At 49.3% G+C, this 19,676-nt stretch overlaps 4 protein-coding genes and 1 long non-coding RNA gene across 5 annotated transcripts; 2 read left to right on the top strand and 3 right to left on the bottom strand.

Moving 5' to 3' along the window:
* The first annotated feature begins 4,429 nt into the window (after window positions 1–4,429).
* On the top strand, window positions 4,430–6,963 carry LOC120641751 (zinc transporter 3-like). Its single transcript, XM_039917979.1, has 3 exons — window positions 4,430–5,158; window positions 5,669–5,818; window positions 6,395–6,963. The coding sequence occupies exons 1-3, from the start codon at window positions 4,511–4,513 to the stop codon at window positions 6,698–6,700; spliced, it is 1,104 nt and encodes a 367-aa protein (XP_039773913.1). The 5' UTR covers window positions 4,430–4,510; the 3' UTR covers window positions 6,701–6,963.
* Window positions 4,764–5,693, bottom strand: LOC120641752. Its single transcript, XR_005662377.1, has 2 exons — window positions 5,554–5,693; window positions 4,764–5,207 (listed from the first exon to the last, which is right to left on the bottom strand). It is a non-coding gene; the product is annotated as an uncharacterized LOC120641752 (long non-coding RNA).
* A 2,181-nt stretch (window positions 6,964–9,144) lies between the features above and the next one.
* LOC120641750 lies at window positions 9,145–10,428 on the bottom strand. The gene is made up of 3 exons (XM_039917978.1): window positions 10,023–10,428; window positions 9,697–9,813; window positions 9,145–9,586 (listed from the first exon to the last, which is right to left on the bottom strand). Exons 2-3 carry the CDS (start codon window positions 9,791–9,793, stop codon window positions 9,360–9,362), a joined length of 324 nt encoding a protein of 107 aa, XP_039773912.1. The 5' UTR covers window positions 9,794–9,813; window positions 10,023–10,428; the 3' UTR covers window positions 9,145–9,359.
* A 329-nt stretch (window positions 10,429–10,757) lies between these two features.
* Window positions 10,758–13,397, top strand: LOC120641748 (pentatricopeptide repeat-containing protein At1g79490, mitochondrial-like). Its single transcript, XM_039917976.1, has one exon. The coding sequence runs from the start codon at window positions 10,822–10,824 to the stop codon at window positions 13,159–13,161; it is 2,340 nt and encodes a 779-aa protein (XP_039773910.1). The 5' UTR covers window positions 10,758–10,821; the 3' UTR covers window positions 13,162–13,397.
* Window positions 13,365–17,217, bottom strand: LOC120641749 (cinnamyl alcohol dehydrogenase 7-like). The gene is made up of 5 exons (XM_039917977.1): window positions 16,974–17,217; window positions 14,991–15,104; window positions 14,216–14,729; window positions 13,974–14,127; window positions 13,365–13,780 (listed from the first exon to the last, which is right to left on the bottom strand). The coding sequence occupies exons 1-5, from the start codon at window positions 17,069–17,071 to the stop codon at window positions 13,578–13,580; spliced, it is 1,083 nt and encodes a 360-aa protein (XP_039773911.1). The 5' UTR covers window positions 17,072–17,217; the 3' UTR covers window positions 13,365–13,577.
* Between the last annotated feature and the right edge of the window lie 2,459 nt (window positions 17,218–19,676).

The following is a 19,676-nucleotide window of genomic DNA, read 5'->3' as shown; positions in this document are numbered from 1 at the left end:
GGAGGGAGAGCGTGTGCGCTTATGGCGGCGGGGGCAAGGAACTGAAAAAAAAATAACCACGGCTCGTCGTCTCTTTGTCCGCGTGGGCCAAAAGTGACAGATGGGCCGAATTCTCCGCAATGTGCTATACCACACGTATCTCGCCTACGCTGGTGCCCCCCCCCCCCCCCCCCCCCCCCACCGCCACCACAGACACAGTTTTGCTTTGATCGATGGTGCTTCTACACTGCTACTAGGCCATGTGATGAGCTCAATGTGCCCGTTGCGGCCTGATATCTGACGAACAGTGTAGTGTGATGCTGCCGACTGTCAGGCAGGGGCATCCCGACCAAATCGGGGCCAGTGCGAAATGCTAAGATGATGTTCCAGTAGTCTCGTAAAATCAAACAATAGTAATAAGTTATATATAAATGAGATATTTCAAAAATTATTGTACCTATTCTTCACTTGAAGAACTTTATTCTTTGGGTATTTTTTGAAATAAAATCTTCAATAATGCGCTCATAATTAATCTTCTCTAGCGTGTCACTCTCAAGGGCTATCATAGCCAAATCGTTGAGCCTTCCTTGTGTCATCGTAGAACGCAAGTAGGACTTTAATAGCTATCATATTTTCTATATGTTGTTTTGCTCACGACATGACTTGCATTTGCAATGGAAAAAATAAAATTAATAGATGTATTCTTATCACCAAGACATCAACATAATCAAATGAGGAAAGAAGAAAATAACATGGAATTAAATCTTGCTCTTGGCCTGGCCTTCCGCCTTGGCGAGTGCCTCTGCAGCCAACGGCAAATGCAAGTGACGATCACGATGGAACAGACCTGCGATGGAATTGGATGCAGAATTGCAGATGGGCGGTCTGGGCTCTGGCGTCCTACTCGCCAACGCCGCCGGCCGCGATGCTCATGCTGCTTGGAGCTTTGGACGAGTCCGCCGTCCGCGAGGTGCGACGTACACGCAAGGGCGATGGCCGATGGGCCGCCGGCCGGGCGATGCCTGCCGCGATGGCGATGGGCGAGAAGCCGAAGCGTCACTGCGAGTTGGGGTTTCGCTTCGTGCGTGCACCGATAGAATTGGAGGGCCACCGATCGGTTAAACTTCTATCAATTTGGGCCTCGTTTTCTACGAAATGGACTGCAAATTCATGAAATTGAAGTCTTATATACTACTATATACTAAGATGTACTTCATATTTTGAAGACTCTTGTACAGCCCGCACGGGCCAAGGACGCCCTGCTGCCAGGCTTAGATATTTTCCAGCTCACCTCATCTTTAGGCCAAACTGGAACAAGACAACGTTCAGAGCTAGCAGTGACGCGCACTAGCTGAATTCTCTTTGAGGTGGATCGCTGTCGCCAATGATCACATCCGTACTGGGATTAGTGGGGTGATTTTTTTTATCAAACCGTTAAGTTTGGTCCAAACACTTTGGTACACGTGTATGGTAACTAGCTAGCTAGGGGCATCATTGGACCAAGACCCTTGCAAAAAGAAAATTGATGCAGTTTAATAATTGATGGCACATCTTGCTCGTCACTACTTTGCCTGAAAAGTGCTTATACTTTTTTGGTTAAGAAAAGAATCGAAGTTGCTACATTTCTCCTCTCTTTTGCCTCGGAGTGTTCGACACTTCAATAACTGCACAGATTGCTCTAAAGATCAAGAGAGTGCACAAACAGCGGCACAACAGGTCCCTCAGATTGGCAGATCTAAATCTGCCGCTGCCGCCGCCTGAAGAATTAGGCACCTTCAGCTTCTGAAAACGGCAGCCTTCAGACCGGCCACGAGCGCAGTGCCGACGAGTTCATCAGACGAGCACCGGCGGCCGGCGCGGGGTCAAGTCAAGCGCGCCATCATCGTGTGACATGCATCTCGCCGGCATTATTGGCTCCCCCACGAACACTGGCTTTCCCTCAGTGGTGCCCCTGCTGTTTGTACACAGGAATCACGTTGTCCCTTCCAACATGGTGTCCGCTTCTCACAGGCAGCGCGTCCAATCGCCTTCTTTTCTCCCCTCTAGTGCACCACAGCACCAGCCATGACTGCTCAGTAGACCATGTGATGTGAACTGAGCTAGCTTTACCTAACCACAGGGTGACGGGCATTACCATATTCCATGTTCATGTGCAACGCGTGCTTGTTTGTCAGCTGTCAAGCTTGAGCATTCAGGTTGTTCATCTTTAGGCCAACTTCCTTTGCGATGCTCACAAGTTGGGAGAGATTGTGGCTGATAAGTTTGGCGTCCACTTCAACGAATTGTCATTCTCTGGTCATTAGAACGTGTTGATCCTAGGATGATAACTTGGACAATGTTCGGTACACCACTTGGACACTGCCCCGTAGACCATATGAACTTAACTGATCTGATGATGGATGACGGCTGCGATATTTATGCAAAGCGCGTCAACTGTCAAGCTTGATATTAATCATCTGCCGCCTTTACTCTTTAGGTCCACTGCCACCGCAATATTCACAGGTAGGGAAGGCATGTGCTGATATGTTTGGGCGAGCCACTTCACTGACATGTCATTCTCTGAGGACCGGAATGGTTCAATCCAAGGATGATATGGAGCAAGAAGAATCCGGCATATATCCTTCTCAACAGTCAAAGCCACGAACCTGGATGAGTTTTTGGAAGGTCCAAACACCACAGCCCCACACAGATGAGCAACTTTCCTAGTGTTGCTCATTGCATCAGTTGTTATGCCTCCAATGATGCGGCAAATTCGTGCCAAGGAAAGGTGAAATGAAGCAACCAATTGGGGTACCCATTCTGATAAAAGATGCAGATGGCTGTCACTTCCTACATTCAATCCATCAAAGTGAACAGGGAGGACTCTTCAACAACGGTGGCGCCTTTTCATCCAAGTTTCTGTAAAACCAGTAAATCCATGGCCGCAACACTGGCGAAGCATGCCAGACCTATGGCAAGTCTATGAAGAGATCTTATCCATAGTTTGGACAGAATCCTGCAATGTCATTCATGCTCTCTTTTCCATCAATTTGGAGCGTTCTTTTCCCAATAAAAAAAAGTGTGAGCTTCACTATCAGCTGTCCAACCAAAGGGTCCCTCCTAATTCGATGGCTACTGTTTGGTGTATCCACAAATAATCCTCGACACTGAACACTGGACAAGGAGACCTCTGCAATGCCAAGGTTAGTGGAACTCTGAACCATCCAACGGTGCAATCATGCGACCCAAGCCATTCGGCAGTTAGAGCCAGATTGCCATACCACGTCACTATAAATTTGGACCGGTCGTACAGAGACCTGTCTCACAGGGAAGCCAACCACAATGGAGTCAGTATGCAGGTCCTAAATGTGCTTTCTCCAAGATCAATGAGAATCCGCTATATGCCACTTGTGAGGCTCGCTCAAATGCCAGTGAAACAACAGTGATAGACAGATGAACTAATCAATGGCATGCAGTTGATGGCCATATATTCATCACCTTAGTATACTGTGATCTTCTTAGTTCAGTTTCAGTCCAATTATCAGGTGTAGCCACTTTCGCAGGATTGTTATTTGTAACCTCTTTATCTTCCCCACATGACAGGATTGAATAAATAATCCCAATCAACATATACCAGATGCATTTCTCTGTGGGAAGAGGCTTCAGTTTAGATGTAGCTTCCAGGAAAGAGAGTGATGCCTGCCAAAACCATGGACATGAACCAACCAGTTTGGTCCAGGAGCACTCTCATAAAGCAGAATGGTGAGGCAGCATCTTCCGGATGCAATAAAAGATAAGTGAACTAACAACAACAACCAAACAGGAGGAATGTCCTTGCAAAAGGGTCACTTTTAATCTCAGTAATAACTCCACCGGTCATTCCAGGGCAGATATCATTAGTCTCATCACTGATGATTAGGCATGAACGGAACAGCCTTTTCAGCTCACCACCTAAAAGAACTCACCTGCAAAGTGCAAGCCTCAAAAGAGTTTAATCTAATTAACTAATTGATGACAACATGGTGTCAGCACTACACGATGCTCTGACCATACAAGAAAGCATCACTCACCCATTCACATTCTCATACACCAGTATATTCCACACCCTGTGCTTGTCTATCAGTAATGCAGCAGTTATGAACAGTGCCAAGCATGAGACATGGTAGCTGACTCTTGATGATCAAATTCAGATAACTGAGGTTCAGGCTGGAGGTCTGGGCTGGGTCTCCTTTTTACATGTTTGACAATCGAACAGTCATTAAGCATCATCATAAAGTGGCAACTAACAGCAGTACTATGTTGTGCGAGCTCAATCCTTGACACTGATTACTGGTATAAGCTCCAGTATGAGCAACAACATTGCAGTTGTTTACACTTGGCCACAGGATCTGGGAACTGAGAGTAGCAGACCCCACCTGGCCACGGGATGGCAATTTGGCAACCATCCCAATCGACACATTCCTCCTATATAAAGCACTAACCATTGCATCTATCTCCTTGCAACTCATAACGGGAAATAAAGCATATCACAAGACAAAACATAACCAGCGCCATGGATGCTGTGAAGCATACCTTGAAAGTGCTTCCATGGCTCCTGCTCTTCGCACAACTGGCTGTTGCCAGCACCTCCAATTGCACAAATGCAGCAGAAGGAACTACGACTGACAAGCGAGGTGCAATGAAGCTGAAGCTGATCGCAATTGCATCCATCCTAACAACTGGAGCAGCTGGCGTGCTGGTGCCGGTGCTTGGCCGCTCCATGGCTGCGCTAAACCCTGATGGTGACATCTTTTTTGCGGTCAAGGCATTTGCAGCTGGGGTCATCCTTGCCACCGGCATGGTCCACATTCTACCAGCAGCCTTTGATGGGCTGAAATCTCCATGCCTCTACAAAGGTGGCAGTGATGGTAATATTTTCCCTTTCGCGGGCCTCATAGCGATGTCAGCTGCAATGGCCACAATGGTGATAGACTCACTGGCTGCTGGATACTACCGCCGGTCTCACTTCAAGAAGGCACGCCCAATCGACGACCTAGACATACATGAGCAACCTGGAGACGAGGAGAGGACTGGGCATGCAGAACATGTGCATGTGCACACCCATGCAACACATGGGCATTCGCATGGGGAGGCGGATGTCATAAGTTCACCTGAGGAGGCCTCAATGGCTGACATGATCCGGCACAGGGTGGTATCTCAGGTAAGAGCAGTTACTTGATCTGTCCCATAAGTCTCCCTTGCAAATAGTACTGGAAAAGAGTTGAAGTTTCTGTTAATGCATGAGTTCAGAAAACAAGCAGCAAAGAAAATCATAAAGAATCATGCAGGGCATAATTTTAAATAGGATCAGGAATTAATTATTTTTTCCATGAGTAGGCCACATAATCAATCAAGATAATGCAGCAATTTACTGAATTAGCTCCAATCAATATTATATTAAACTGCAGTAGATATATAAATTCCCATGAGTTCCAGGGTACAAAAGGCATAAAGATACGTTAAAAGGTTCTCCCAAATTAGTATATTGCATCTAGTTTTGCTACTCCACATAACATACTGATGAAGAATTAGATACTGGGGCGAGAAGAATGATACCTATTGACTGGGTGTTAGTTTGTGCTTCAGATTATAATGTTCCTCTCCACCCAAGAATCGAATCTTCCACACTGTTCTCCTTTCGAAATAACAAAGTAGATTTCACATCATGCAGGTCCTTGAGCTTGGAATTTTGGTGCATTCAGTGATTATTGGGGTGTCCTTGGGTGCATCTGTGAGGTCATCCACCATCAGGCCTCTTGTCGGTGCCCTTAGCTTTCATCAATTCTTTGAAGGCATAGGCTTGGGTGGTTCGATTGTGCAGGTATATGCTTGCACCATAACCTACACTAACTGCATATATCTCATTGAAAATCTAACCATTTTCTCTGCTTCCATCTTTTGACTAAAATAATGATAAGCTACAGGACAATTCCATAACTCGACTATCAGGAAATTTATTAATACCAATAAAACTCCAGAAGTTGACCTTTGGGAGAACAGGGGGATGAACAAGAGGAAGGACACAGGGAGATATATCAAGTTCATTGGACAGCAACATAACACAATCAAAGCATGAACTGTTACTAATCATTTTTTCAGTATAATAACAAAAGGCACATAACATATCCCAATACTGATCAATGATCAATCTTTGAACAGATATGTTGGGAAAGCTAAATCAAAATATCAAATAAATCTTAATTTTTTTTGAGACAAAAAAGTTTCACCAATTATGAAATGTAAATGGATTCCAGTAATGATTGTTACTTCATAAGTTAAAGCAAGAAAAAAAAATCATCAGGAAAAATAAAGGAACACAAAGGAAAAAATAACTAATTTCATATTGTGCTTCACATCAATAAAATGCTAATATCATCTGGTTCCCACCTTGCTGCAGGCAAATTTCAAGTTAAGGGCAACCGTCATGATGGCAATTTTTTTCTCCCTAACTGCACCCATGGGCATTGCATTAGGGATTGCAATATCATCTAGCTACAATGGCCATAGCGCTACTGCCTTCGTTGTCGAAGGAGTTTTCAACTCAGCCTCAGCAGGAATTTTGATCTACATGTCATTAGTTGATCTTCTGGCCACAGATTTCAACAACCCAAAACTACAGACGAATACAAAGCTTCAGCTGATGACATATCTTGCACTTTTCTTAGGTGCAGGGATGATGTCTATGCTTGCCATATGGGCATAGCCGCATAGATCTACAGACCATCAGAGAATGGTGTTTCCATCAGTATTCCCTGCTCAGTTGTAGGCATGATTGTATTTATCCAAGAGTTCTCCATTTTCTCATAACAAGATGCTCTTGGAGAAGGATTTAACGTATTAATCCACGAGTTTTCCATGTTCGAATACAATATAGCCTCATATGGTATTTTTGTACATCATAATGTGCGATTACATGATTAGTTAGCCACTTAACTTTGTCTTATATCCTAAAAGCCATGTAAGTCATCTGCTGTGGGTCCTGTTCTGAAATTTCCATAGGCAGCTTGAGTCCATTCTATTCATATATAATTGACCAATCTGCATAGCTTATCGCAACAACCAGAATACAACAACAACAACAACAACAACAACATAGCTTTTTTTCCCAAGCAAGTTGGGGTAGGCTAGAGATGAAACCCGAAAGAAATAAGTTCAAGGTTCAGGCACATTGATAGCTAGTCTCCAAGCGCTCCTATCCAAAGCTATCTCTTTAGAGATATTCCAATCCTTAAGGTCTCTCTTAACCGACTCATTCCACGTCAGTTTAGGTCTACCTCTACCCCTCTTTACATTATCGACCTGCACAAGAACCCCATTACGCACCGGCGCCTCAGGAGGCCTTCGTTGGACATGTCCAAACCATCTCAGCCGATGCTGGGTAAGTTTCTCCTCAATTGGTGCCACTCCGACCCTATCCCGAATAACTTCGTTCCGGACTCTATCCCTCCTTGTGTGCCCGCAAAACCACCGCAACATCCGTATCTTTGCTACACTCAGTTGCTGGACATGTCGCCTTTTTGTAGGCCAACATTCAATACCGTATAACATCGCCAGACGAATTGATGTCCTATAGAATTTGCCTTTTAGCTTTTGTGGCACCCTCTTGTCACAAAGGATGCCAGAAGCTTGCCGCCATTTCAACCAGCCAGCTGAAATTCTATGCCTAACATCTTCATCAATGTCGTCATCCTTTTGTAGCACCGATCATAAATACCGAAAAGTATCCTTCTGGACCACCACTTGCCCATCTAGACTAATGTCTCCCCCCTCATGCCTAGTCGCGCTGAAATCGCACATCATGTACTCGGTCTTGGTCCTATTAAGTCTGAACCCTTTCGACTCTAACGTGCATCTCCACAGTTCTAACTTCCTATTAACCCCTACCCTATTCTTGTCAACTAGCACCACATCATCAGCAAAGAGCATACACCAAGAGATCTCACTTTGTATATCCCTTGTGACCTCATCCATCACTAAAGCAAATAAATAAGGACTTAATGCTGACCCCTGGTGTAGGCCTATGTTAATAGAAAAGTCAGTGGTGTTGCCATCACATGTCCGGACAAACGTCGTCGCATCCTTGTACATATCCTTAATGAGGGTAATGTACTTAGTTGAGACTTTGTGCTTCTCCAAGGCCCACCACATGACATTTCTCGGTACTTTGTCATATGCCTTCTCAAGGTCAATGAAGACCATGTGCAAGTCCTTCTTCTGCTCCCTATATCTCTCCATCAATTGTCGAGAAAATCGCCTCCATGGTTGACCTTCCAGGCATGAACCCAAATTGGTTTTGGGTCACACTTGTCACTCTTCTTAGGCGATGCTCGATAACCCTCTCCCAAAGCTTCATCGTATGGCTCATCAGCTTAATCCCACGGTAGTTAGTACAACTTTGAATATCGCCCTTGTTTTTGGATAGGTACTAATATACTTCTCCTCCATTCTTCCGGCATCTTGTTTGACAGAAAAATGAGATTAAAAAGCTTAGTTAACCATACTATTGCTCTATCTCCTAGGCATCTCCACACCTCAATGGGGATACCATCATGACCCATCGCTCTACCTCCCTTCATCCTCTTCAAAGCCTCCCCGATCTCTACCTCCTGAATTCTCCTCACAAAACGTCTGTTGGTATCGTCAAAAGAGTCATCTAACTCAAGGGTAGAGCCCTCACTCTCCCCATTAAACAACTTGTCGAAGTACTCTCTCCATCTATCCATGATCTCCTCATCCTTCACTAGGAGTCGATCTGTCCCATCCTTAATGCATTTGATTTGGTTGATGTCCCATCGCAACAACCAGAATAAACAGAGGAATTTATTGGCAAACAATATGACCACCAGAGAGGTACAAAGGTCTACAGCTCTCTACGCAGGCTAATCAGCAGTAGTATGTTCCTATGATAAAAACAGATGTAACAAACAAGACCAAAATGTTATCAGAACTACTGCATCTTGGTTCTATGTTGAGTTGTAGAAAATTGACATCCTTTAGGAAGCACACCAGTTTAACTATGTTGTTGTTAGATTTTATCTTACGGAAAACCAGAATGGCCCCACTTGCAGCATATTTCTGTTCAAGGCATATGCTAAATTGGACCTAACCAAATTACCAAAAAGGGCCTAATATGTAACCACTGGTAACTTCGATAAGCATCCTAACCAAAATAACCCATCGAACATAGTTTCCATCGTAAACAGATACATGAGATTCATCTTCATATGGTTCCATAACCATCAAGATTTACAGCAAATTAAGAAATTTAAAAGGTTACGGCATTGTGTGATGGCATAGCACAACTATTCCTCCTGAGTGACATGCGTATAGCATACACAAGACCCAAGCCAAAATGCTACAGCTTACTCAACCTTCCCCTTCCCCTTGGAATCATCATTCACTTGAGAAGATGTTAGCTGGTTGATACTCGCTTTAGCATCTGCCAAGAAGGTGGGATCAGGCTGCGGCTCCTGGTGTGGAGTCTCCTTCATCGCCATGCATATGTAGAAGCCGATCACCAGATTAACTGATATGACGGCAAGGAACCCGCTGGCGAGTGTCTGCGCTGAGGATGACATCTGACTCACACCTGAAACAAGGTGATTGACATATCACTACCAACTAAGAATTTCTGTACTTCATGTGAACATATAGATGGAACACACCAAGCAGTAATGAGAACAGGAACAGCAGCCGAACCTGGAAACACCTGGTAGTAGAACCCATACATGATCGCGACCGGGGCCATCCACATCACCATGGATGTAACCGCGAACTTTGTGATCACTCCTGACATTGCTTCTCCTGATGCAAGTTCTGGAATCAACATACAGATATCGCAGTTCAGCTGGAGCCCCAAAAGTAAGAAAATGAACTGTTTTTAGCGCAAGCGCGCGCACACATAGCAAGCAAATGCGCAATAGAGTGTATGGATGGGTTGGAGTATATATATACAGCCCAGCAAGGAAGACTTGAACTAGATCGCTCGCAGCAAAGAAGGGATCCAAGCTGGAAGGATTTCTTACCGACGAAAGACGGGGTCAGTTCGGTTCCCGATTCGATCTCCGCTTGACGCCGGCCCAGCAGAGGTGCGGACACCGGCGGCACCTCCAATCCTGAAGAATTCCTTCCAGGTGCTGCTCTTCCTTGCACAGCCGCCGAGTTTGACAGGTGGCCGGAGGGGGCTCGACGCCGGAGACGGAAGCGAGAACGCCGAGAAGACGAGGGCAGTGGGGCCGTCGATTGGATCGAAAGCTGAACGGATGCGGCGAGCGGCGTGGTGCCCTGCCACGCACTCGATGGGGAAAGGTTTCGTTGGACCAGAGCTTAGAAGCCCATTTGGGGGAGAAGCAGCCGGCCCGTTGCAATCTGGGTCGTCAGATCGGACTTGCCCCGTTGCCGCCGACTTGGTAGTTTGCTTTGCTGAGTCTGAGGCTGAGGCCCCGTTTGGTTGGATAGTACAAAAACACCGTAGCTCATTTTGATCAATAATTAGAGATATTAAATAAATAAAAATATTTTATAAAATTAATTTCACAACTTATACGTTATTTCGCGAGACGAATCTAATGAAGTCTTTAATCGTACGATTAGAGAATAGTTACTGTAGTATTACTATAGCTAATTATAAATTAATTACTATCATTAAATTCGTTGTGAAAAATTATACATTCGTAAAAAAAATTTACAAATAAACTTCATTTAGTGACTGATGCATTGAAGATTCTTTTCCTAGCGTGCTACGCATCCAATCGGGGCCTGACTCCGGCCTCAGGCCGCTTGTCCACCGGCGGCGGCGGCCAACCCCCGAACCACCGAGAAGAGATGCTGCTCCGTGTCGGCCTCGCGCGCAGCGCCCGCCTCCGCGGCGGCGCCACCCCAGTGTTCCTGGCGCGGCGCGGGCGCGGCCTCTCCTCCGGGCCCCCGCCCGATCCCGAGTGGACGGACACGGTGGAGTACCTGGACGAGTCGGGCGGGCTGCTCTCCTCGGCGCCCGGGGCGCGGCCGGCCGTGCCGGGCGCCGACCCCACCATCCTCTCCGGCGCCTCCGCGCACCCGCTCCCGCGCCCCGCCGCGGCGGCCCGCCTCGCCGCGCTCGCGCTCCGCCACCGCTCGGGCGCGCCCCTCTCCGCCGCGCTCTCCGCGCTGCCCTCCGCGCCCGACCCCGCGCTGCTCCTCCTCGCGGCCGCCTCGCTCCCGGCCTCCGACCCCGTCCCGCTCATCTCCCTCGTCGCATGGGCGCGCCTCCAGCCTTGGTTCGTCCCCTCCGACGACCTCTCCTCGCTCCTCGCATCGCGTCTCCCGCCGGCCACGCACTCCTCCGAACTCCTCGCGCTCTTCGACGACACCCTCGGGCTCCCCGACCCCGCCGCCTTCCCCAAGACGCTCAACGCCGTCGTCTCCGCGCTCGCCACCAACGGCCTCCTCGAGCCGGCCTTCTACTGCTTCAAGCGCCTCCGCGACGCCGGCTTCAAGGGCCTCGAGACGCCTGCCTACAACGCCCTCCTCTCGCTGCTCCTCACCAGGGGCCTCGCCTTCAAGGCCTTCGAGGTGCTCGACGAAATGGCGACCTCGGGCTGCGCCCTCGACGAGGGCACGTACGAGCTCGCGGTGCCTGCTCTGGCGCGCGCTGGGAGGATCGACGCAGCCCGCAAGATGTTTGATGAAATGAAGCAGAGGGAGGGAATCGGGCGGCCGCCGGCAGGGGTGTACTCCGTGATGGTGGACGTGCTGGCCAAGGCAGGCAGGCTTGATGCGGCCATGGGGATGTACAGAGAGATGGTGGCAGTGGGGCATCGGGTGAGCACAGGGGTGAGCACTGCCATGGTGGAGGGGCTCGTGAGGTCTGGGAAGCTGGATGCTGGGATGGAACTTTGGGAGGAGATGCGGCGGGGAGGGCTCCGACCAAACTTTGGGTTGTACACCATGGTGGTTGAGGCCAATGCTCGGTCCGGAAGGCTGGACGTCGCCGCCAAGTTGTTTGGTGACATGGAGAAGGTTGGGTTCTTCCCCACACCAGCCACATATGCATGTTTGGTGGAAATGCATGCTTCGGCAGGGCAGGTGGATGCAGCAATGCGGTTGTATCACTCCATGGCGAATGCCGGGACAAGGCCAGGGCTTAGCACGTTTACAGCTCTGCTGACAATGCTGGCGAATAAGAGGATGCTGGATTTGGCTGCAAAGGTACTGCTGGAGATGAAGGCATCAGGGTTCCCTATCGAGGTGACCGCGAGTGACCTGCTCATGATCTATATCAAGGATGGATCGACTGACCTTGCACTCCGGTGGCTACGGTTCATGGGCTCTGCTGGCATAAGGACCAACAACTTCATCATAAGGCAGCTGTTTGAGTCTTGCATGAAGACAGGTCTGTATGACTCAGCACGGCCGCTGCTTGAGACATATGTAGCCGGGGCAGCCAAGGTAGACTTGATTCTATACACATCCATCCTTGCCCACTTGGTGCGGTGCCAGGACGAGAGCAGTGAGCGGGCAATCATGGACATCCTGAGCGCCAGCAAGCACAAGGCTCATGACTTCATGTGCGGGCTGTTCACTGGTCCAGAGCAGCGTAAGCAACCTGTGCTCTCCTTTGTGCGAGAATTCTTCCAGGGCATTGATTACGATGTCGAGGAGAGTGCCGCCAGGTACTTCGTGAACGTCCTCCTCAACTACCTGGTGCTCATGGGGCAGATGAACCGCGCCCGATGTGTGTGGAAGGTCGCCTACGAGAACAAGTTGTTCGCCAAAGCGATCGTCTTCGACCAGCACATCGCCTGGTCCCTGGATGTCCGGAGCCTATCCGTGGGCGCGGCGCTTGTGGCGACCGTGCACACACTGCACAGGTTCAGGAAGCGGATGCTGTACTACGGGGTTGTGCCACGGCGCATCAAGCTGGTGACAGGGCCGACGCTGAAGATGGTGGTGGCGCAGGTGCTGGCATCGCTGGAGTCCCCATTCGAGGTGAGTAAGGTCGTCCTGCGTGCACCCGGTGACTCGGTGCTGGAGTGGTTCAAGAAGCCCATCGTCCAGCAGTTTCTGCTCAACGAGATACCCTCCAAGGCCGACGTTCTCATGCACAGGCTCAACGTCATGTTCCCGAGCTCTGCTCCAGAGGCACGGTCCCTGTACATCCCAAGATCCCTTGGCATGTCTAGGTGATGGTTGCCAGACTTTGTTGCTTGAACTGAACACGATCTATATGATGATTGTATTTGTATACTAAATCTTTCGTCAAGCCGAGGGAATGTCCATCCATTTCTCCGTGTGCCCAAGAACATCAATTCATAGCTCTTACATCGGTTTGTGAGCAAGAGACCGAGAGAGAATGCAAATGGCTCCTTCCTTGTGAGTGTAAAGTTCTGTTGCACAAGACAAACATTATAGTTGCATTCAAACCATAGAGCTTCTTTTTATTCCAAATATTCCTTCCCTTATCTCACTTGCTGACTTGCACATTACACCAACTCACAATAGTATGCTTAAGCAAGTAACACCCTTAGTACGTTTACTGATCAGAATCTGGTGTCGTGATAAGCCGTAGCTAGCTACAAGGCTGAGACCGGTGAGCCCGCTAGTCACGCCGTAGCAAGGGTGTTGCTGATGTCGATGACGAAGCGGTACCTGACCTCGCCCTTGGCGAGGCGCTCCAGTGCATCGTTCACATCATCGGCGCCAACCACCTCAACGTCCGCCGTCAACTCGTGCTTAGCGGCGAAGTCCATCATCTCCTGAGTGTCCTTGATGCTCCCCATGCAGCTCCCGGCCAGAGTCTTGCCGCCTGTGTGCACAAATTATTGCAGCAATTCTCATCATTCACCATCATGGAATATCCTCAGAGTAGCATTGCTCAAACTACTCAAACTATATGCAGTGCCATTTTTCTTTCTTCCAAGGGTTCGAAGTGTGCCGTGTGCAATGTTGCTCAAGTGCTCTCTGCATAAACTGCATCAGAATTCGGAGACTCGACTTACCAGCAACCAAAGAGAAGGCAGAGATCTGCAGAGGCTTCTCAGGCAGGCCAAGCAAGATCATCTTGCCCTGGGGCTTGAGCAGAGCGAGGTAAGGGTACATGGACATGCTTGCAGAGGCCGTGTTTATAATGCCGTGCATTGTGCCCTTCGCGGCCTATAAAAGCACGGATCAAAATACATGTGTAGATACTCGGTTAATTGAACTACTTGAGGTCTCATGAACCCAACCAGACACCTCTTACCTTCATCTGACCAGCATCGCTGCTGACAACAAAGTCATCCGCACCAAGCTTCTCCATGGCCTCCTCCCTCTTCTCCGGGGACGTGCTGATCACGGTCACCCTCATCCCGAACGCCTTCGCGAACTTCACGGCGACATGCCCAAGCCCACCGAGGCCGATCACGCCGATGCGCTTGCCGGGCTCATTCAGCCCGTGGTACTTCATGGGGGTGTACACGGTTATCCCAGCGCAGAGCAGGGGCGCGCCCCTGTCGAGGGGCATGCCGTCGGGGAACCGGATGACGAAGTGCTGGTTCACGACGACCATGTCGGAGTAGCCACCGCAGGTGACGGTGCCGTCCCTGTCGCGGGAGTTGTAGGTGAAGACGATCTTGGAGCAGTAGTTCTCGAGCCCTGCCTCGCAGCTCTCGCAGGACTGGCAAGTGTTGGCCATGCACCCGACGCCGACCCTGTCGCCGACGCTGAACTTCTGCACGTTCTTGCCAACCTCGGTGACCAGCCCGGCGATCTCATGCCTGCATCCATGAACAAGCGCAACCAGTCAGAGTTGCCTGTTGGAAAATGAGAGCACCAAACTTCAGACGGCATAATGTTTGTCAGGCATTCAGTCAGAGTATCATTAGATTCAGAGAGTGTATCATTTTGGCCACTTCTATATGGAAGATTCAGAGTGGATATCATGAAGTATGCATTGCAGTGAGGATAACCCAGATTGTTCAAGTATTTTTTAAAATGATTGAAGTGCTTAACTATTATTAATCCGTGAGAACACTTACCCAGGGACAACTGGGTAGATGGCAGTCCTCCACTCATTCTTAACAGTGTGCAGGTCAGAGTGGCATATCCCACAGTACAGTACCTTTATAGCGACATCGTCGTCTCCAGTGTCCCTGCAAAAAGAGTAAGGTGATATTATTCCCATGTAACAAATTCCGTTCTCCCTCTGTCCGGTCTATTCGAAGGCTTAAGTCAGAAAACAAGTATAGTTATCAGGTGCTGCATGGAACATTACTTCAGTCTTTAGAGTTCACTGATCCTCATAGAATAGAAGACGGCTTTACCATGCTATGTTCCTAGACTGAAATGCGGGCGATGAAGTGGCAGCTCGAGACCCAAAAGCCCAAATATAGACAGCCACAGTTTTCAGTTGTTGTTTTTTTGCGATAATTTTCAGTTTTAGCTCTTGTATTAGAATTTAACCATGCCCCTCCGTATCAATCAAATTATAAATAATAAAGTTTTAGCCGAAAGGAAATGCATCGTTGCAGTAATAGCAGGAGACCAACAGGCATAGAGGAGGCAAGCAGCCATTTCAATTTTCACCAACAAACAGATTGTTGGACGGTTGTGAAAATTTGGGAAGGCCTGCCCTGCCTGCACAGACAAAATCTGGCAACGTTTTCAACACCTGTGCGGCTGTGCCACAGATGCAACCAACTTATGGACCCGTTTTCAACACCCCATCTTGATGATCCCTAGCTAGGGGGGCATAGTTGATCAATGATCATCATGGAACGCGTGTCATAGATAGAGTAATAAAAAAAAAAGAGAGAAGAAGGCATCATGAATATGGATGGACACGCGCGCAGCCCACATAAAACTCTCCATGTGCGTCAGCCCCTACGAGTTGACACTTGACACATGATCCATCCACGCACGGACCAGCGCTCGTGATGAATAATTATGTATTTAATTTACTATACGAGGAGGTCGAGGCTCCAGAAGGCAGCTCGGAGCTATAAAAGAGAACTTGGGGACTGCGAGTCTGCGACGGTAGCAACCAGAAACCAGAAAGGGTTGCACAATGAAGAGAGGGAGGAGGGGGTAACTGCAGCCTGCTAGGAGAGTGGGCTCAATAAATTCGTGCAGGAGCAGGAGGGGGCGTTGTCACCTTGTATTGATGAACCAGCAACCAGCGAAGGGTTTTAAGAAAGGGTACATGCGGTTGGGATGTGGCCAGATCTGGTGTGCACTGTTTATGTCATGCCTACAGTTTTAAGTACTAGAAGGAAGTTGTGGATGAACCATGAATGATGGATAGATGGATCATGGATGGATAAAGGTAAAAAAGCATGCAAGTTAATTTTCGGAGATATTGCTGCAGGAAAAAGCATGTAAGTCGATTTTCTGAGACACTGCCATTTTATCACTCGCCAAAATCCATTCCAGTGCAATTCAGGAATGATCGAGTTGCTGGATTTAAAACCTACAACTACAACTACATGGGTGCAACAAACTCGAAGGTTTTCTTTTTACTGGAATCACTCTGGACTAGAGGATTAAACTGTGGTTTATTTGCAATCGAACGGGTGAAGTTAAATATTCTGATGAACTGAAAAAAAAAACATGTAAGAACTAAGAAGTGCAGTACTACACATGAACCTCGGGGACAGCTCGTGTGTTGCCATGCATATCTAAGCTTAAAAAACCGAATGCTGTTGCTCAAATTTCAGCTTGAAATTGAGCGGGGGGAAAGAAAGATGCTAATGTCTATTAAGAATTTCGACATGCTAGCTGAAACGCGCTCCATCGAAGTTGGCACCGTACCAGAACTTCAAACTGAGCCGCGGATCGACGCTAACAGGAATCCACAACCTCAGATTTGCGCTAGACATGGAAGCGGAATCCGCAATGCTACTCGCCCCCATTGCTTCGCTAGCTGATGCTACATTACGGTACGGTACTAGGGTCGAGCTCGAGCATGACGAGCAGGCAGATTAATTTTGGCAACGTCCGTCCAACACCCCCACGACACGTACCTTCGCGAGATCCGGATGGGGGTGACGCGGCCGGAGGCGTCGTGCGCCGCGAGCGCCAGCGCCCTCCGCGGGTGCTGCTCCGCCTCCGTCGGTGCCATTGCCAGGCCGCGCGCGGTGGCTTTATCTGAGTCTGAGGTGGGCGGCGGCGGGTTGCACCGGAGAAACGGAGGAGCTGGAGCGGCGGCTGGCGGTGGTGCTGCTGCTGCCAGTGGCGTCCAAATCGGCGCTTCCTCTCCTCTGAACTGCCGCTCTCTTTATAGCACCGGCGACACCAACTCCATCCGGGGATCGCAAATCCAATTGCGCGGTCGGTCGCTAGCAGCGATTCGAGCGATCAACCTATCCACTCGCGCGGTCGCGCATGAGGACCACCCGAGATCCACGTGATCCATCCAGTTTCCGTTTCACACGGTGACACGGATCTTCTCTTTCCCTTTCCATTCTCCTTCTCTCTCATCTCTTGTTTTAGTTGACGCGGAGAGTAGGAGTCCCGCTCGCTGCTCCGTTCTTCCGCTGGCGGAGACAAGGACCGGAGGCGCTTGCTTTTTTTATTTATTTTGTGTTGCAATGGAAATATTATACTATATTTATATCTTTACTTACTTATAAACAGCAGACCGTTTCTGCGGTACTTTGACTTTTGGTCCACCATTAGACACCGACATGTGGACCTACATCATATTGTCCCCACCGGTTTCCTTTATATTACCCTGCCGCATGTTGGGCCAAGTCCGATTCAATATCCACCACGTGCCACGCCGTCATTGCCGGTCCCAATCCGAATCGCTCTCCATCCTCCATAATTGTGGTTGGATTCTATTCCTGGTGTTGCTTTGCCGGTCCCAATCCGAATCGCATACGAGTAAGGTTTCTACCCAAATTTTCCGTATGCGAGTCGGACCGACCACTCCGTCCACGACTCGATCATGTAGATCCTTACAAATTAACACACGGGCACCAATACGTATCTAATACTTATACCAACTTTGTCCGTAGTATGGCATGGGCATAATTGCCTAGTCTATTACTAAAGCAAGTAAGGTCACCCAAATTTTTGGTTTGGTGTGTTGGTTTGGTCCGTCTATGTTATTGACAGGTGGGCCTTAGTCCATCCCGTATGCGAGTCGGACCAACCCTCTCCGTCCACGATTCAATTACGTAGATTCCTACAAATTAACACACGGGCACCAATACATATCCGATAATGTCGGTACCCTGTAGCAGGGATACCCATTCATACTGCAGCAAGGCAGGACTCGCGTAGTCATCCGTAACTACGCCATAAGGGGCGGAACAGCCGGCCCCCACGGGTCAGGCTCTTTCCTCACAGGGCCAACGGCCCCGGACCCGCTCCCCGCTGGAAGACTCGCACACCCACCGCATTCAATGCGGGTAGTTGAGACGTGCTCTACTGCCGCGGCACGCGAGGCAGCCTTTGTCAGGCCTCACTGTACACCGCGTATTACCGAGGTATACAGTGCAGCCGCATGCGCCGCATTAAATGGATACGACGGCACGGCACCTTTTCATCATACCGTCTACGCCGCAAGCTACACGGCCCGTTCAGCTACGCTGCAGGCAACGCCGCAAGCTACACCCTGGCGCCGTTTCGACAAGACAGGGCATGGATATGCTGGACGGAGGATCTTCACGGGGCAGAAGGGAATCCGGGAATGAGATCTCCGTCGCCTGCAATGCCATAATGTCTATACAGTATGACATTTTATACTACATCGTTGGGTCCACATGTCGGAGACTCAACGACCATGCACACGCCTCCCTTGAGATATAAAAGGGAGGCACCCGTAGACTCTTCGAGACTAAGCTCTAGACACGCCAAGACTCGTACAACACAAGCTCGGTTTCACGCCGAACAACTCTGTTCTCAACCTCTTGAGAGCACAAGCAATACAACACACAGTGGACGTAGGGTATTACGCTCCGGCGGCCCGAACCACTCTAAACCCTCTGTGTTCATCGTGTTCTTCCACCAAGATCGAACTAACCCTAGCTAACCCCCGAGTACTCACCCTCTGGGTTTATGCGGGTGCACTACGCCACCCGACTGTGGGTTTGCACACCACAACATTTGGCGCGCCAGGTAGGGGGCGCCCGGGGGCCAGAACTAGCGCGACAAGCGCCCGCGTCAGCAGGATGGCGACAGCGGGTCATGCTCTCCCAGCTCGTCATCAAACAGGTCTGGGGGGAGCACAGCTTCAACAAATCTCAGCTCGCAGCATACCTCACTCATGTGAGGAAGCCCGCTCTGGCGGAAAGCCGACTCCGGTCGCACCAAGCACGCTCCGGCGGAAAGCCGACTCCGGTCGCACCAAGCCCGCTCCGGCGGAAAGCCGACTCCGGTCGCACCAAGCCCGCTCCGGCGGAAAGTCCACTCCGGTCGCATTAAGCCGACTCTGATGGCTCTCTCCGACATTAAGCCGACTCCGGTCGCACCCCCGACTCTACATCTCTGTAAGTCCTACCCATAGAGGCCCAGCAGGGAATAAAACATTTTCCTTTGTAACTAGGTAGTACTTCCGTGTGGTCCAGTCCGGTGAGCCTCCCCCGTGGAGGGGTCCGGACCTCTACAAACCAGGTTCAGTGAAGCGTACTCACCCTCTGGGGAGGCCCGGAGTCATGTAGCCGCTTAGCCTGGTTCCGTACCTTAATCCTGCATGCTCTACCTTCCTAGGGCGAGTACCG

The sequence above is a fragment of the Panicum virgatum genome, chromosome 7K, assembly GCF_016808335.1.
Source record: "Panicum virgatum strain AP13 chromosome 7K, P.virgatum_v5, whole genome shotgun sequence".
Taxonomy (NCBI): Eukaryota; Viridiplantae; Streptophyta; class Magnoliopsida; order Poales; family Poaceae; genus Panicum; species Panicum virgatum.
Note: the sequence above shows the minus strand (reverse complement) of the source record. Positions and strands in the feature narration are given on the sequence as shown.

What these genes read in the sequence shown, in the direction of transcription:
- LOC120641751 (XM_039917979.1), top strand. Translation starts at nt 4,511, where the DNA reads ATGGATGCTGTGAAGCATACCTTGAAAGTGCTTCCATGGCTCCTGCTC. An exon ending in GGCACAGGGTGGTATCTCAG is followed by an intron (nt 5,159 to 5,668) that starts GTAAGAGCAGTT and finishes CACATCATGCAG; the next exon opens with GTCCTTGAGCTTGGAATTTT. An exon ending in TGGGTGGTTCGATTGTGCAG is followed by an intron (nt 5,819 to 6,394) that starts GTATATGCTTGC and finishes ACCTTGCTGCAG; the next exon opens with GCAAATTTCAAGTTAAGGGC.
- LOC120641750 (XM_039917978.1), bottom strand. Translation starts at nt 9,793, where the DNA reads ATGTCAGGAGTGATCACAAAGTTCGCGGTTACATCCATGGTGATGTGG. An exon ending in CTACTACCAGGTGTTTCCAG is followed by an intron (nt 9,587 to 9,696) that starts GTTCGGCTGCTG and finishes ACCTTGTTTCAG; the next exon opens with GTGTGAGTCAGATGTCATCC.
- LOC120641748 (XM_039917976.1), top strand. Translation starts at nt 10,822, where the DNA reads ATGCTGCTCCGTGTCGGCCTCGCGCGCAGCGCCCGCCTCCGCGGCGGC.
- LOC120641749 (XM_039917977.1), bottom strand. Translation starts at nt 17,071, where the DNA reads ATGGCACCGACGGAGGCGGAGCAGCACCCGCGGAGGGCGCTGGCGCTC. An exon ending in GCGATGCTGGTCAGATGAAG is followed by an intron (nt 14,128 to 14,215) that starts GTAAGAGGTGTC and finishes GTGCTTTTATAG; the next exon opens with GCCGCGAAGGGCACAATGCA. An exon ending in TGCCTTCTCTTTGGTTGCTG is followed by an intron (nt 13,781 to 13,973) that starts GTAAGTCGAGTC and finishes TTGTGCACACAG; the next exon opens with GCGGCAAGACTCTGGCCGGG.